A 17,865-nucleotide genomic window follows, 5' to 3' on the forward strand; every position below is an offset into this window, starting at 1 on the left:
TAAATGATTTAAAACTAAAAACCGTTAGAGATCGATGTCACGAGCTTTTCTCTAAATCTCTATAGATTCATATGTGCTTAAAACAAATAGCGTCTTCAAAATGTAGGTTATGTTTTACAAACATGTTTTTCCTTTTTGTTGTTTCATTTTAATAATAATCCTATTATGTCTTACCTAATATAATACTGTGGCCCTTTATTCACACTAAAAATTACAATAATGTATAGGTTTTTTTTCTTCTGCCTAATAAAATAAAATAAAATTTAATTTAATTACAATAAATTCTGGATTACCTCAAATCTTTCTCATGAATGTTGCATGTATTAAATTTTACTAGTCTATTAAAAAAAAAACATGTTGGGTAGCCAGTTTAATGTTGTGGTGCAGTTTAAAGTAAATTAGTGCAGCACTGGCATTCACTCTGAGAACAGAAAAGCTCAAAATCAGCACGAATAATGAGATATCAAACTTTATTGAAACATTTTGAACAAACAACAACATAATGATAACACTTTGGATAAAAACAGATATAAAAAAACGAGACATCGAGATCGAAATGAAGGGTTTCCTCTCAGAGGGAAATTAAAGTCACACAGAAAAGTTTGACTTTTATCAATATACAACCAAGAGTTCTTTATCAGGACATTTCATTTTATTTATTTAATTAATTTCACTTGACTTCAGCTCTTTGTGCTTAAAATTTATTTTCCTATGCTTACCCGATTGGCTGTTTATTCACTTAGACTGAAACAAGAGCCAATCAAGTCAGAGAATCTATCTTTTTTTGGCTAGCATTTGATTTTTTTTCCTTCTATGCTTACTTTTTTTTGATGATCCTATGGGGGAAAGTTTAAACTGATATTTACACAATTTTTATTTGAACTGCAACAGGCTCACATTGTAAAAAGAAACCAGGAGGAATGAGTTGTAACAAGATGACTTAGAGATTTATAAAATGTGTGCATCTTTAGTGAACATGTAGTGTTTCATCATCAACCTTAAGACACATTTCCAAAGCACAGCCACATTTCAGATTGGTCGGATGTGGGTAGTATAATACTTGTAGGTTAAACTGAATGAGAGCAGCTTTCCAGGACGAGAAGGACACATAAGCACCTCATGTAGACATCATGGCTCATTCAGGATCAAATGTGATCATATTTGTGTGTCCAGTCATCCCCAACTTATTAAAACTAACAGTGAGGATACAACTGCCCACAAAGCTAAGCTGAGATCCAGCTTTCATGGCAGCGTTACCTAAGCAGAAGGTTTAGTTGAGTGTCCATCCATGGATTGTAAGAGCTCAGGTTTCCTACATTTGTAGTGTGAATATGAAATATAAAAACAGTTTGACTTCCTAAAATCAGATGAGGTCTGAGTTTGAATGAGGCTGGAGTCAGAATCAAATCTCTCTTGTTTTTTGTTCACTTGTGAATGAAACATTGCTCTGACTCACATTCCCACAAATTTCCACAATAAAACTGCAAACGAGCGTTAAACTCATCCAGGAAAACGTCTGCCTGACGTGACCTGTCTACCTGTCCTTGGCAGAGCGCAGGTCGGTGGTGATTGGGTCGTGCTGGATGGTCTGGTGCAACATCAGAGCCAATAAACCGGCTCGGTTGGTCATGGCGGTCCTCAGATTCCTCTCCTGCTCGAATAGCTCGTCCAGTTTATACCACTGACAGAGACAAAGAGAGAGTTAGAAAAGTCCAGGTGTGTCTTAATGTTAATGACGAGGCACTAAATAAAGTTTGTATGAATAGAAATACCACTCGGACTCTCTCCAGATCCACTTCGGCGCGGCGAAGTTTCTCCCAGCAGTAATGCTTGTTGCACTTCCTCTTAGACACCCGACAGAACTCACCGGTTGGCTCAAACACATCTTTGACCAGAGGACATCCGCACACCTCGTCTGCTGGGACCTGCAACAGGGAGTCAATAACAAAGAATCAGGAAAATGTCTGCCTGACTTTGAGTCCAGAGCCAGGACCAGAGTCAGCACCAGCTAGTCCAGAGTCAGGACCAGAGGCGGGATCAGCTAGTTTTGTAAGAGCACACCAGCATAATATTTTAGAGCCCCACAGACATTTGCTAAAATAAAAAAAAAGTTCTCCATTGAGTTTAAGAAAGGGAGGAAAAAAGCAGCGGATTAAAGCCTTGATCGAGTCATAAGTTGTTTTCTGTAGACATAAACAAACCTTTGGATCTCTGGAGTGTTCAGGACATAAAACCTGCAGCCGCTTACAGTACGTCTTACTTTGAGGGTTGTAGACATCGCAGAATAACCTGGTGGCTCTGAGAGAGACAGAGAGAGAGAGATGAGACACAAACAGAGGAACAGGTAAAGACACGAGGGACGGACAGGTGCATGGTCTTACCCCTCTATGCGTGTTGGATACATGGAACCAAACGATGTTTGACTCTCATACTGTCGGACAAAGAAACAGAAAGATCGGATTAAACAGTTTTCCTTTTAAATCAACTTGGTGCCTACATTACCCACAATTTACCTCAGAACAGCTGACTGTCATGCCAGGGGACGTAAAACTAGCTGTTGTGCCATAACCACCATATGCCTGCTAATATTCTGACTTCATGTGCAGACTTAGACCAATGGTGTTAAAACTGGAGGACCTCAGGGGTGCTAGGTTACATCAATAATCTTTTAGGGAGAACTTATTATCCTCATTTATTATTAAACTCCAGAAGAGTAGCTCTTTTAAACAGAATATTTGAACAGCAGCATTGGGTGAATTTGCTAATAGTCATTTTTCCAGCTGTCACTGAATTTCACTGGCTTATTGTGGCCTTTGTTCCCACATCGCTGTTATTAATTTCCTGTGTGATCACCTCATTAAGGCAGCTGTAATTCATATCCAGTACAGACCCCAGGTGGACACACTTCCTGTTTCTTTAAGCTAACCTTAGCGTAGCATCGCTCCATATGACGCAGAGCCACCTTCGGATTGACGGGGTGACTGCAGGAAACACAGAAGATCTGAAAGTCTGTGTCGTCACCGTCACCCTCAGTCACCTGCAGAGACAAACAGAGAGAGGGATATAAGAGACTAACTAACAGCTGATCACACTAACAGCGGAGTGCACTGGGTGGCTGCGGTTGCCACAGACCTCCTCGTGCTGTTGGACTTGCTGAAGTTTGGCGTTGGCGATGATGCCTTCTAGCTCATGGAAGCGTTTCTCCATCAGCGTGAGACGCATCCTCGCCGCCTGCTGCTCTTTCCTGATCCGCTCCAGCTGTCTGCGTCCAATCTCCTCGGCAATGCAGGGACTCTGCTGCCACTGCTGGATCCTCTGAGGCAGGATCTCATAGATGCGACTGAGAGACAGAGACGAGGCGTCAAAGAACCAACAGATTTCAGAAACATGTACTGGTTTTGAGAAACCAAATTACACCAATTTAACAGACAATTTGATGTTTGCTTTCTGCATAAGTTTGAGGTCCTGGGTGAAACCCCAGAGTACACGGTAATAAGGTGTACACGGCACCTAATACACGGCACTAGAAGTGCTGGCACAAATCACATTTTGGTGCCATCTCGGGTGGTCGTGCACAATTTTGGCGGTTTTTACCACCAATCTTTTTTACCTGCAGAAGCACAGAGTATCGGATTACACAGCAAGGAGATGCTGCAACAGCTTCATGAGACTCTGGAGAAAACCTTGGAGAAAAAAATCTTGGCAGTTTCTTTCCTTTTGGTTTAACTTCTCCTCTTCAATCAGGGATGATGCAGAGGTTTTCTCTGAATGGCAACACCTATCATTTACTACAGCGGTATCTGTGATGATATCACCACCAAAACCAAAGCGGTGAGCATAATATGCTCTCGAATAGTCAGATCTATGCTAAGCAGCTGAGCTGGATGCTGTTAGGAATTGTGTGAGAAGAATGGGAAGCCAGTCAAATTCACATTAGGCAAGTCCTCTCACCTTCTCAGAGCTGCTGCACAGCAAAGTGACTGACCAGAAAAAAAAAACAATCAATGGCAGCAATGAACGTGTTTCACCTCTGGAAAGATGACCAAAGGAGTTTTGTATATCAGAAATAACCTGCCAGTTTGTGTTTGGAACAAATAGTATGCACTTCTTTTTTCACGTGTAAAAAGGGTTAATGGACTCAACGGTCCAATTAGATATGGTAGCTGACTTGATACAAACTTTCTAAATTCAGCATAGAACTGCTGAATTTAGAAACTGCTGAATTCTCTGGCAGGCTTGCCGTTTCAGCCATGTTGTGTTCACATGAACATTTAGATGATCTCAGACTCACTTGGCGGCGAGCTTCATGCCGCACTCCTCGGAGCAGTATTTGGAGTTGGCCCTCGCCGGCTCGATGCATCCTGGACCCAGACACTGCCTCAAAGCTCCGCCTACTTCTTTGACTCCACCCTCTCCTGCTCGCTCACTGTGCCGCACACGCTCTCTGTGACGCTGCTTCACTTTGTGACGCCGAGGCTTTGCCTCCTCTTTAGGAACAGACACGGACTTCTGCACGAGGACGGGTGTGTTAGTGACATCATCAGTGACATTTGTGGTCAGGTGATCTAACCGCTCTCACCTTCTTCTCCGGCTTCTTCTCGTGTCTCTTCACGTGTTTCACCTTCACCGCCTTCTTCCTCAGAGAGTCGGACTGAGCATCATCCTCTTCACTGTGCCACACCTGCAACAAGAAGACGTGTCACGCACACAGAAAGTGCCTGCCTGTCAGCTGATTGGTTGGAAACACCTGCACACACTGACCAGGTCTCTGTATCCGGCAGCTTTGTATTGCTCGTACAGCTCCAGCTCACTCTCACTGAAACCCTCCTCCTCGTCATCTTCCTCCTCTTCAGTGTGATGCCCCGGCCCTTTTCTCGACAGGCTCCGCCCCCTGGCACCGCTGCGACTCATCTCCTCATCCTTGACCCGAAGCATCTTCTGCTCAGAGAACATATGCAGAGTAAACAGCATCATTAGTACAGCAATAACGGACATCTCTCGCCGATCTTTAACAATCAGGACGACTTAGCAGTTCACCATCAATTTGAATCCCTTGTTAAAGGTGACCCATTATGCCTTTCTTGTCATATATACCTGTATTTATAAAGTATTTTTTAATCTTACTGACTACTCAAAGCCCAGGAATCACTTGCCAACCAGTCTAAGAATACACATTTTTCCCTTGCTATGAGTGCTTGTATCAAGTCCAACATGTTGGACCACTCACAAGCATTATATGCATGATGTCATGCAAGAAACGTCTAAAGCTAGAACAAAAGTATGGAGCAGGAAACAACCATCCCCCACTCTAAAAAGCCCCATCGCTACGGTAACCAGAGACAAAGATCCAGAACTTTAACCTTGCAGTTGTAATCGATACATTGTAGACTGATGTCAATATGTAACTCTTTTCATCTTACTGACGAATCAAAGCGCTTTAATGTTTTACTCAAAGAATCTGAAAACTATAGGAGAACCGTGTAACAGCAAAGATGGTGGGAGAAGAATGCATTTCAGGGTCAAAGTCCGAAGCTTCTTTAAAATCAGGTTTGAATAATGATTTTATAGAAGCTTTAAAAAAAAAAAATCCAGGTTACTTGTGAAATTAAAGTTAATTTATATAATTCTTCAAGAGAACTGTTCAAATAAATGCCCAGAGGGATTTTGAGATGACTGCCAAGTGGAGAGACCTGCTCCTAGATCAGAGCCGGGCATCGTATGGACCAGCAGCCACGTGTGCCATCAAAGGGAAATTGGGATTCAAATTTTAAATAATTATATAATCATGTAGTTTGTGCCATTTAAACCACCAAACAGTCTTTGATCAACTCTCCATTAGATAATGCCTTACTGATTTTTTTTTTTACAGTTTTGTGGGAAACTATAACACAACTTTGGTGCTTTTATTTTGAAGGCCAAAAAAAAGAATTTACATATGTTTGTGTATGCAAGCACATGCAGCTTTGCTGTAAATGCACTGGACGTTTATGAGATACGTGAGTTTACTCTCCCTGAAAGAGTTCAACTCACATAAAAAAAATAAAGGCTCATACAGAATGTCGAGTTTTTAACGAGACATGGACGTCTAAGTATTGATTTAATAAAGTCGAAGGTTCTTATTTTGTTGAGAGCAGATTGCTGAGTTAAAAGATTACAGTTTGATTCATCATTAGAAGACTAAACATGCAGAGAAATACGAGAATATGACTGATGCAGACCGGGAATAGACATCTAAATCTTTGCTAGTAAACCTTCAAAAGCAACAAGATATTTTTATCCAAGCTTTACACATCCAGGGACGGAGAAGTCAACACAAGCTTTGTGATTTCCTGCAGAATCACAAAAAACGCGAGGCCACACTCTGATGGGGACTTTATCAAAGAGTGATTGCTGGACTGAACAAGCAACACTAATAGAATGAGGGGAAAAGCATTCAAAGCATTTGAAAATGTGCTCCTCTCCAGATGAACCATAACAACACAGATCAAGGACATCTGGAGCTTTATCTGAAAAACAAAGCGGACTATTTACAGTTTTTTCCTCCTTGGCTCTGGGCGAGAGCTGTGATGACTGTGACACAGCCCAGTCACTCATCTTTGTCCACGGGATAAGGACAGAGTTTGAGATTACAGACGAGCTGGAAGCAATGCACTCGAACGGAACTCTGACAGGGAGTGTTTTTTCCCCACACAGGTAACTACATGCTTGGATAGGCTGAGGCTGAAATGGAACAAACTGGAAGGTGTGGATGCGAGACAGAGTGACTGAAATTGGCATTTCTGCAGTGCAGTACACACCACCAGGTGTTGAGTAACCAGCGCTAAAAATTAACCATGCTGCTGATGTGTTAACCAAAAAAGTTAACTACATCAGGGCAGGAGCACTGAACCACAGACAGGCAGTTGCACTTTTAGAGGAGCATAAGCTACCACATCGCTATCAGGTGGCTCAGCCTGGGCAAAGGGCAAAAAAGAGTCTGGAACCCGAAAGGAGAAAGGGTTTTGTGAAAAGAAAGGACACTCCAGAGCTCTCAGACACAGAACATTAGGCAGATCTTGAATTTGCTGTTGACATGTTTGCACTAATGAATGGACTAAATACAGCACTGTAAGGCAGGGGCCTGTTTACACATAAAATGTACAGGCCGATGAAGGCTTTCATAAAAAAGTTTCTCATCAGAGAGCAACATTCCTACTGACATGAAACAGTGAAAGAAGCCATAACATCAGCTTATCGCTTCAGATGGTACTCATGTATGTTAGGAGTCCTGCATGATGAGTTTTCAAGGCAATCTGAAGACTTCAAAACAGTGAACTGTCCTCAGCTGCAGTGTTGATAATGCATCCAGTGAACTCAGTGACCTGCAGTCTGATTCGCTGCTAGCAGAGCACTTCAGGTCAGTGTCACTGCTGGATTTTTAATTCTTGTCTCAAAGAGGAGAACTTTGCACACATAAGGACACGTACTCAGAAGATGTTAGCTCTCTTTAAAGCTCAGATCCACCTTTAAATGTAAACAAACATTTTCACTGAGGAAGCTTAACAAATCCTGATACAGATGCTCTCTCAGCAACAGTCACCTGTCTGCCGTGCTTTGCATTCCCAGCTCAGACATTGAACCAAACTTTAAAATCAACTGGTCTAGCTTAAAAAGGCTAGAGTTCTCTCCCCGAAGAACAGAAAAAACCTGAAAATCTGCCGATGAAATAATTAAACTACAGGAAAAACAGCAACAACTTTGCATATCTTTGAATTTCTCTGGTTTCTCATGTGGCCACTTGGGAAAATGAATTGCCCACCTGCTCTAGAATGACTCTGACAGTCACTGAATCTTCAGATCTACAGTGACTATAAGACTGTAGATGTATCACCCCTAAAGCAAAGAAGCCAAACAACAGAAAAACCAGGAAATACGAGCCATTTATGTGAAATAAAAATTCTGTAATATTCATCCTCTAACTAGATGCAACATGGAAATCAAAGATGAATTCTGCTGCATCATTTCCACATTTAAAGTGAACTTTTCTAGCAGTTACTAAAGTGCTGCAGTATACATTGCACCTGTTTGATTAACACTTTAGGAAACTACAAAACTCTGATGTGCATATTTGATTTGTTCTGTCATTGATTTAAATAACCAACATTAACTACCTTTTGTCTGAGTTACCTGTCTGCTGCTCCAGTCCTTCCTGGTTGAACAAAACAGGAAATGGAGGGTGGAGCTGGTTAAAATGCAGAGGGCTAGCAAATGGACCAAACCACTCGCTGTGACAGCACGGGGGGGGTGGGGGATCTGTGTACCGAGTTTAGTTATTGTCTCTGTGGTTTTTCCCCTTTGTGTTTAACAAGCGTTGCTTTGCTACGTTCAGTCCTCGCTCTTCTGGTTAGACCAGTTCTTCTTTTGTTATCTTTTTCTGAGCAGTGCTCTGTTCAGCTGACCTTCTTTATGGACGCAGCTATTTGCTAACCTCGACTTTTTCCTTCCTTTGTTGTTTTAATGTGACTTTGTGATCGCCTGGGTTAAATAAACACCCAGCTTGCAGTTGAACTACCTGTGTCTGTAATTTGATTGAAAGTCTCCAACATTTTTTGTCTTTTTCTCCCTGAAGTCCTAAACAAAAGAACTGGATCAATTTCCTACCACAACTTGAACCTGAAAAAAAGACGCTTTAAAAGGTTCTTGAAACCATGAAATCATTTACAAAGTTTTGCAAGGCTAAAGCTTTAATAAATTTGCCCTGACTTTACAGTTTCAGTTATACAGTGTACCTTGAACTCTTGAACCTCTTTTAAATGTGTCATTCCTCTGCTACCCTGTGCTGGTCAGTGTTTACGGCCTGACTCACTCATTCACAAAAGCAAATATGAAGGATCGCTGCTGCCAAGACTGCGTGCAGCCAAAGCTCAGCAACATGACGATTCATCAGTCCCAGTCAGGCTGCAGTAATTTATTTACTATGGTGGGCCAAAAGTGCCAAAATGAATTAATCAAATACATCATTAAATAATTAATTAAATGTGTCAATAATTAATGACAATTAAAAATTATTAATTAACTGATTAATTGTGACAGCAATTAATTAGATAAATAATTAATTAAATATGTCTTTAATTAATTTTAATTGGAAATAAAAATCTAATAATTTATTAAATGATAAGATAAGATAGATCTTTATTGTCACTGTTACAAGAACAATGAAAGGCAGTTCGGCATCCCTCCATTAGCAGTATGTAGATTTTTTACGTTAAAATTGCTTTAGAATAAAAGATAAAAGATACATAGATATATACACGTCAAAGGAGCAGGTGCAATATAAGTTACAATGTAATCTTTGGTAGTGCACATTGAGTAAGAGGTAGAGGCCAGAGGTAGGAATGTTGGTTGCATTATTATAATAAATTATATTAATTAGACCTGCTATTAATTATGATAAAGATGGTTCATAAATAGAATATTTAAAAGTAACAAATTAAAATTTAATGAATTATGTATATATTTACTAAATATATGACACATTTAATAAGTTAGTTAATGATGTAGTTATTTAAGTCATTTTGGCACTTGTGGCCCTTCATAAGAAAGTAACCAGCTATGTTATTAGTATTCTGCAATTAGACAAATAAATGTAATGAAACTGTCTACTGGTGACCTGCTGTGGTTTTGACTGTTAAATTTTCTCATGTATGAGCACCGGCTGTAGCGCTGTGAAGACATGACATGTGTAAGTGTAAAACAAAGCGCACACACACACGTCCGCAAATATGGAGCAGTTTAATCCTGATGTATCTATTATTACCTGAATGAGCTTTAAAACATGACGTCTTCCCCCTGAATAGCACATTTAAACAGACACTAACAGTTCCAGATATATCACGGTCCAAGAAGATGGAACTGGGATACGACAGGAGCAGACTATCACACTGTCTGCCTCAGTTTCAGGGATATATATTTCCCTCCACTCGCACATTTTCACTGTAACATTTTAACAGCATTCATTATTATGACAATGAGGTTTATTGACGCACCCGGGCTCGGACCTCACACTGCCGGAGGCGGCACTTCTGTCTGATTTTGTTCGGGCCTCCAAACTTCTTCATGTCTTTACAGAAGTCGCACTGAGCGCAGTCCTCCGTCCTCAGGCAGGCGTCACACTCTCCACACATCCTCGCCGAACGCTTGATCTGGAAAAACGAACAAGGAAACCGATGCGGTATGAACGGCATCAACACTCCAAGTCTCCCGCGAAAACCCGGATTGTGGCTGGAGCTTCATCCTAAGCACTTAAAGGAGTTAAAAGTTTGAAAATTTAGATGTAAGAGCAGCTAAAATTGTCAGCTGATGGATACGGAAAGAAAGAAGTTGAAGGTTAAGATACTTTAACTAGTAGCAGGTAAAAGTTAGTTTGACCCTCTGAGGTGTAAGTAAGCCTAACCCCAGCCTGAGCAGTTAAAGTGCTGGCTGAACTGTGTCATGTGATCTGTTGGGTACCTGTGAGCCCCGCCTCTTGTCAGTCTTCTGTTGGGGGGTGGAGCTTCCATCTCCATCAGTTTTATCATCTCTCTCCGGCTCCGACTCTCTCTCCTCCTTCATCTTCTTCTGACGGTATTTAATCTCCAGCGATGAGTCTCTGTCTGCAGACGACACACAACGCACAGATCACAGCTTTAAAACCTGAAGAGGACCAACTGTGCTCTTCAACAGCTCGAGGTTTTTATTCTGAGACTAGAGAAACATTACAGGATTTCTAGTTCAGAAACCTCCTTCGTGTTAAAGTGGCTCTTTTGATCAGTTTGTCCTGTACAAACCAGTTTTTCTCATCTGTGGAACATTGGCCATCTCAAATAAACTGCACAAAAAAGTCATAGGAGACACAACAGATGTCAATGGGAGAAAAAATTATGGTGCTGGATATCTGATAAAACTGGGTAATGTGTAAGGAATAAAAGGATTGGGGGGGGTGTCCTCTCAGATCTGGACCCGGACATCACTGATCTCCTGGACAGTCTGAAGTGCAACCTGGCAGATGGGCAGAAGCATGATGTCTCAGAGGTGTCCTAATGTATTTATGTCAGTCAAATATGGGGACAGTCAATGGTATCAATTCATTCATCCTCCTGGAGCATGCTCTCACCACATGAGGTTGGGCATTGTCGTGCAGTAAGAGGAACCCAGGATCCCCTGCACCACTGTAGGGTCTGACAGTGGGTCCAAGGATTTAATGGCCTGTAGAGGTCTGTGCATCCCTCCATGGATAAGACTCCACAGACCATCACTGATAAGCAGTGAGTGCAGGAGCCTCAGGCCACCCTCATGAAGTCTGTTTCAGATTGTTTGGTCAGAGACATTCACACCAGTGCTCTACAGGAGGTCATTTTGTAGCTCTGACAGTCCCCATCCTGTTTCTCCGTGCACAAAGGAGCAGATACCGGTGCTGCTGATGGGTTTCTAGTCCCTATCCAGCTCTCCGAGAGTCACTGTAAGTCTCCTGGAATCTCCTCCATGCTCCTGAGACTGTGCTTCGAGTCACAGCAAACCTTCTGGCAATGGCACGTATTAATGTGCAACTTCTGTAGGGTCCCGATTAGGGCTGTGCGATATGACCAAAATCTCATATCCCAATATAAGACATTTCTCGTTCTGACAACGATATTTATCACAAAAATTTTTACATTTTCTGTAAATTCTGTGAATCTTGGGCAACTCGACTTGCGTGAAGTGTTTTCAGCTGGGCGTCGTGCACCTGGAGTCGAGTTTTCTTTGTGAGTATTTATTACACGGCGTGCTGCGGGGAAAAGCCTGTTCTAAGGTTTATTTTTTTTAGCACATGACGGCTCTTTTTAGCGTCTCATCTGTAAACACTCTGCATACTATTTCACGTGATTCAGTTTATTTTGAAAAATCTCAACAGGATCTTCAGCTTTATTGTGAAAGGTCTATGTGGAAAATAAACAAGCAGACGGCGGAGCCACACGATGGTTTTACCGTCGCTGTTGTTAACGACAACGCATAAAAACAGTCGCTTGTCCGTCCGTAGTGTGGTTATGTGAAAATATAAGAGAAAGAGAGAACTTTAACAAAATTCTACAGTGATCATCAAAATGATTAAAACATATTGCCATAAACTGTTTATTTTGGGACACCACGAAAAAAACGATAGCATAATATGAAGCGATAGACGTTTGTATATCGTCATCCGATTTATATCGTTATATCAAACTGCCCTAGTCCAGATATCACCTCATGCTACCAGTAGTGACCCTGACCTTAGCTCAGTGCTAAACTAGGGAAAACCAGTCAGAAAAGATGAGGAGGGAAAAATGTCAGCGGCCGTCAGCTATAAAGCCACTCCTGTTGTGGGGGTTGTCTCAGTGTTGCTCCTCTAGTGCACCTGTTGTTAGTTTCATTAGTTTCTTAATTGCCCCTTGGGGATAAATAAAGTCTCTCTGATTCTGATTAACACCAGAGCAGCTGAAACTGATTCACAACCTCCTCTGCTCCTTAAGTGACCACATCAATATCCCTGAGGTTTGATGCTAAACCTTTGAGCAGTGTATATATGACATAAAATGAGAAAAACTATAATAAATCCCCTTTAAGCTAGTTTAAAAAGGATTTCTGTAAATGAATTCAGTCTTAAAGCAAATATTCAGAGGTCTATTTTTATCAGTGGACTAATACACATTATGTTTTCTTCCAGCTCAGAGAGGAGGGACACTGACTTCTGCAGGGCGGGCAGTACCACACTCTGATGGCTTTGGCTGCCTTCTCCGAAACTCCAATACAGTCTCCATGAAACCACTCCGTGCAGCTGTCGCACCCTCTGACGGACACACAGACAGACAGGTTAGGGTTAACAGCTGTGTTTGTTTGTTTATTGTTTACAGATAAATAAATAAAGTGTGTTACATCATGAAGCAGTTGATATCTGGTTTCCTGCAGACACAGTAAACCGGCGCGCTCATGGTGTCCATGGGAAATCCGCTCCGTCCTCCTCCTCCATCACCTTCTTCACCTCCCTCAACTTTTCCTCCTCTTCCTCCCCCCTCCTCCCCTTCTTCCTCCTCCTCCTCCTCCTCCGGGGCTCGCTCTGCTCCTGCAGCCTCTTCAGACTGACAAACAAACAAGAAACACACAAACCTCAAAAGAGTTCAGCATCAGAGATCTCACTCAGTTTTACTACAAAGAGGATTCGTCTTCTGCGTTCATCGCGACAGACCAGCAACAGCAGCACCAACACAAACTGGAGTAGCCCACGTTACTGGTTGGTCCACATTTTTCTGACGGTGCCCCCCTCAGAGCATCGCAGCCTGCAGAGCTGTGTGTGGCACCAGCAGACTGCTCTGTGTTGTGCTTACCTGAGCAGATTATCCAGTGTCTTTTTTGGCTTCCTGGCTTCAAACAGGCTAAACTTTATTAATATAAGACATATTTTCCAGCCTTACTGACCAAAGTACCCACATCCTTTAGCCCTTTTAATACTAAATTACAGTACAGTGCTTTTCCTGTAACACTCATACCACTGGTTTGTCTGCAGCAGCCGTTCTGCTTTCAGTCTGCACTACAAACCCAAAAAAGTGAAATGTAAATAAAAACAGAATGCAATGACTTACAAATATCATAAACCCAGATTTTACAGTGAATAAACTGTTTAGACTGAGACATTTTACTATTTCATCTAATATTTTGAACATTTTGCAACTAGTCAGATTTAACTGGGAACATGTCAGTAACATGTTTGTGTATAAAAAGAGCCTCACAGAGAGGCCGCGTTTCACTCTTCAGAGTTACACTTTCAGAATAATGCTGCTCAACATAAATATTCCATCATCTGCACTCCATAATATCATCAGATAATCTGAAGAAATCTCTGTGTGCAGTGGACAAGGCCAAAAATTGGATGCCTGTGATGTTCAGACCCACAAATAGCCATCTCCTCTGAGCCAAAGCTGGACTGAGACAGTGGAAAAACTGATCTGAGGTCAGCAGTATCAAAATTTTAAATTATTTCTGGAAAATATAGACGCCATGTCCCTCGGACTAAGGAGGAGCGGGACCATCCAGCCTGTTATCAGCACTCAGTTCAAAAGCCTGCATCTCTGAGGGTACAGGAGTCCATTAGTGCCTTTGGAATTGAACACTTGCACATCTGTAACGGCACCATGAGTGCAGAAAGGTATAGACAAGTTTTAGAGCATCAAATGCTCCCATCCAGGGAAGGCCTTGGATATTTCACTAACTAAGTAGGGCTGCCACGATTAATCGACTAGTCACGATTACGTCGACTATCAAAATTGTCAACGACTAATTTAATAGTCGACGCGACGTTTGAAGCTTTGTAAGATCCTGAAAGACGCAGGAATACGCAGCAGGATTTATGAGTGTAATAACGGACTGAAACAGAAGATGGCAGCACTGCATATACAAGGATGCCAGCTGCCGTTAAACCCCGAAGAAGAAGAAATTCAGGGGCCCCATTTGTAGGCCGATTACGGTTGTGTCCAAATTCATGGGCTGCATCCTCCTGAGGACGCATTTGTAGACCGATTAGGTCACAGCGACAAAGGCTGTCCAAATTTGAAGACTCCTCCAAATGCAGCCGACAAATGCGTCCTTCCGTATCCATCGTGGCCCAACCTATCCCAGAATTCATAGCGCGGCCCAGCCAATTCCAGTTTCCAACAATGGCGGCAGCTACTTAGTTTTAATATTACTCTTATTACTCTGTCTGGGTCACAAAATAAGCGTTTAACATATTTTCAGGTGAGAATGTAGCTGTGTAAACTCCAAATATCTGCTCGGTTTATCAAGACATCACATATTTGTAAAAGCGCTCCGACGTTTTCGGAGACGTCTGTTACCCACCACCTCGATAGCTAGTCGAGGTTCAAGGCTCACTAGAGCCGGCGAGAACATTGAACTCCCAGTACATCATTTTCAACCCCCCGCGGTCTTTCGCTACTCAGGTTAAACATGATCTTTAAGTCAGTTAGATAAAATAAAAATGTTATCATTTGGCTTTTTTTCAGTGATTTATTTGTTCCTGAGTAAATCGGTTTAGCTGAGATTAAAGTTTAGTATAGTTTTCGCACAGCTGAATAAACGTCACACAGAAAACTGATTAAACAGAAGTGTGAGATGGTCGAATTTACTCCAATGTCCTGTTATATTTTAGATAGCAAGGAGCAGACAGCCGAGTTTATTAAACTTCATTGAGACAATCTGCAAATTTCATTAAAAGTTTAATAAACCATCATCTTGTCTTTATTTTTAGTTAGCACATACCTTAAACACTTCAAGCTGTAAGCTAATGATAGTTATATAAGCACAGATGCATGCTGGTCCATGAAGCTGTAATTACGTCCAATGGATGCATGATCTGATCAGTCGACTAATCGCAAAAATAATCGTTTGTGGCAGCCTTATGAAAACCAGAAATACAACAAAGAAGATGCGGGGTGTTCTGGGAATCTATCCTGCCTCACAAATCATCCTACCCGTTGTTTCTGCGCATTCGCGTAACACAACTCCCAAATTTACATAATTTTTAACCCATTGTGAATATTTCTTATGGTTATGGTTTGGATTAGTCAAAAGTCGCCGTCAAATTATAATACGTGTAGGACGATTTCTCAGAACAGCGGCACTGCTGAGCAGCTAGAAACCCACTCCTCCTGAGGAACCTGGATTCAGAAGAAACGTGACAGGAAACTCCAGACCCGGTTCAGGACCTAAAAAATACTCCTCTGAGACCTGCGGATCCTGGACTAGATTACTACTGAGACTGTGGAGCGGCTTTTATTTGGAAAATATAAAAAATCTAGATCTCATCAGAGCAGTTTCAGGTCTAAGAACGGTTTTATTTAATACACTTGATCTATACTCTAACACCTGGATTAACTAAACACCCCAGAGACCAAAGTCCAGACACAAAACCAGGACCCGGAGGCTCATTCGATCTGTTTATAACTCAACAATATCCACAAAAACAAGGAAGAAATGCGTAGTCTGTTATCGCACTGAGCCTGTATTACATTGGTCTACAGTGTCCACACAAATTCATTCACATCAATTAAGAGATCACTGCCTGTTTAACATTAATAACTAATATTTCCCTGTCCGAGCCACCAAAGGTGTACAGAAGCAAAGACTGCACACAACAACATCAGACTAAAAGTGTGGTGTGTTACTCATTTTTACCTCTTTATTTGCATCATGAATTGATTGTGGGAACTAACTGCAAGGTAAAGGAAAACAGAAGCATGTGAAACAGACGAGCCTGCATTAAAACCACTAAAGTGTCCTTTAAAAACCCGCCTGGTGACACCTGAAACCCGCCACCGTGCAGTGATTTAACAGCTGATTTCTCCACACGCAGTCTGCACGAACCACGTGACACCATCTCCAGTCCTCCCTGATCACCAATAACAGCTTTAACCTCCTGCAGGAGCAGAGCTCTCCTCACGGCTCTGCTGCTCCGCTCACACCAGACACCGTTCACTTTTCTGCAGATTTTAGCCGCGTTTGGGCTGCAGGATGGAGAAAAAGGGAGCTGCTCCTCTCTTCTCCTCCATCAGTACAACATGACAAACAAACCCGGACTCACCATGAGCTGCTGCAGCTGCTCTGAATTCACAGAAGAAGAAGGAGAAGGAGGAGAAGAAGAGTCGCTTCTCCGGTTGAAGCTGCAGCCTCTCGCTCGATTTACAAGCTCACCAAAAATCTGCAAAAATCTCTTTGTGTCCGCATCATTATTGTTTTCCTCTTCTGTAGTTTTGACCGAGGAGCACAAACAAACGGCGTGTGTGTGTCGCCACCTGCTGGAGGGGAGGCTGTGACATTAGAACACGCGTTTAGGTTTTTGGAGGTAACTTTAGGTTTAACTCTGCAGACAAGACCGTGAAGACTGAGAGGTACCAAAGTGCAGGGAGCTGCAGTGACTCAGGTCTGAAGGGTCACATGACACTTTACACGAGAATAAAACTGATTTCTGATGTTTGGACTCCAGTCTGTGAACACAGCGATAACACAGTGAACAGAAGGTTTCTCAGGAGCAATCCTTCCTCAGGTCTACAGGAGGAAAACAGGCTGTAGAAATCATGTGAATGAGCATGCACATGTGTTTGTTGTTTTTAAATGATTAACACCTGTCCCAGCTGCTACTCCGACAGGTATTAATTATTAATTTTACGGCTCACTTGTGAGTTTTGGTCTGAAATCTTCTGATGTTGTTTAATAGAAACAATCATCATAAACTCGAGACTCGGCTCTGATGTTCGCAGCTTTCCTTTCACGCCATTGGACTGTTTCATCATGAAGTGCAGTTCTCCTTGCGTCCAGCAGGTGGCAGCAGTGAAGCACATTCAAGCCTCCGCGGCAGCTCAACATCTGCTGAAACATCTGGAATTACTCCTGAGTCCTGCAGCAGCTGCAGATTTCACAAATGCCGACCTCATGAAGCGATTTCTAATGGATTCCAGTTAATAAGCTTTACTTTTTTCTAAAAGTTTCTGCTTGTTTTTATTTTTATTATCAAAACATCCGCTTCATATTGCTTTTGGTAAACACAGCAGTGCTGCTACAGCATCACTTCAGTCATTCATGGGTGTTCAGCAGAGCTTCTGGATGTTTTATATTCTTTATTTTTAAGCATTTTTATATTTTATAATGTCAATAAAAAGTTCCCAGAAAAAGAAATCATTTATTTCTAATTATAAACATGTTTTAAATTATTATGAACACTTTAATATCTGATTAATAATTATCACTGGAATAAAAAAAAAAAGTAATTTAATTACACCAGAAATTACAATCAAACATATATAATTTTATATTATTCAGAACATTTTCACCAGGTCATCTGCTGAT

At 41.7% G+C, this 17,865-nt stretch overlaps 1 protein-coding gene across 1 annotated transcript; it reads right to left on the bottom strand.

The window, feature by feature from the left end:
• Window positions 1–477: 477 nt before the first annotated feature.
• On the bottom strand, window positions 478–16,760 carry cxxc1a (CXXC finger protein 1a). The gene is made up of 14 exons (XM_063464352.1): window positions 16,604–16,760; window positions 12,907–13,109; window positions 12,720–12,820; window positions 10,489–10,631; window positions 10,026–10,181; window positions 4,762–4,938; window positions 4,580–4,681; window positions 4,292–4,509; window positions 3,133–3,340; window positions 2,927–3,037; window positions 2,382–2,431; window positions 2,202–2,298; window positions 1,773–1,925; window positions 478–1,681 (listed from the first exon to the last, which is right to left on the bottom strand). The coding sequence occupies exons 1-14, from the start codon at window positions 16,604–16,606 to the stop codon at window positions 1,535–1,537; spliced, it is 1,869 nt and encodes a 622-aa protein (XP_063320422.1). The 5' UTR covers window positions 16,607–16,760; the 3' UTR covers window positions 478–1,534.
• Window positions 16,761–17,865: the final 1,105 nt, after the last annotated feature.

Source organism: Pelmatolapia mariae, linkage group LG20 (assembly GCF_036321145.2).
Source record: "Pelmatolapia mariae isolate MD_Pm_ZW linkage group LG20, Pm_UMD_F_2, whole genome shotgun sequence".
NCBI lineage: Eukaryota > Metazoa > Chordata > Actinopteri > Cichliformes > Cichlidae > Pelmatolapia > Pelmatolapia mariae.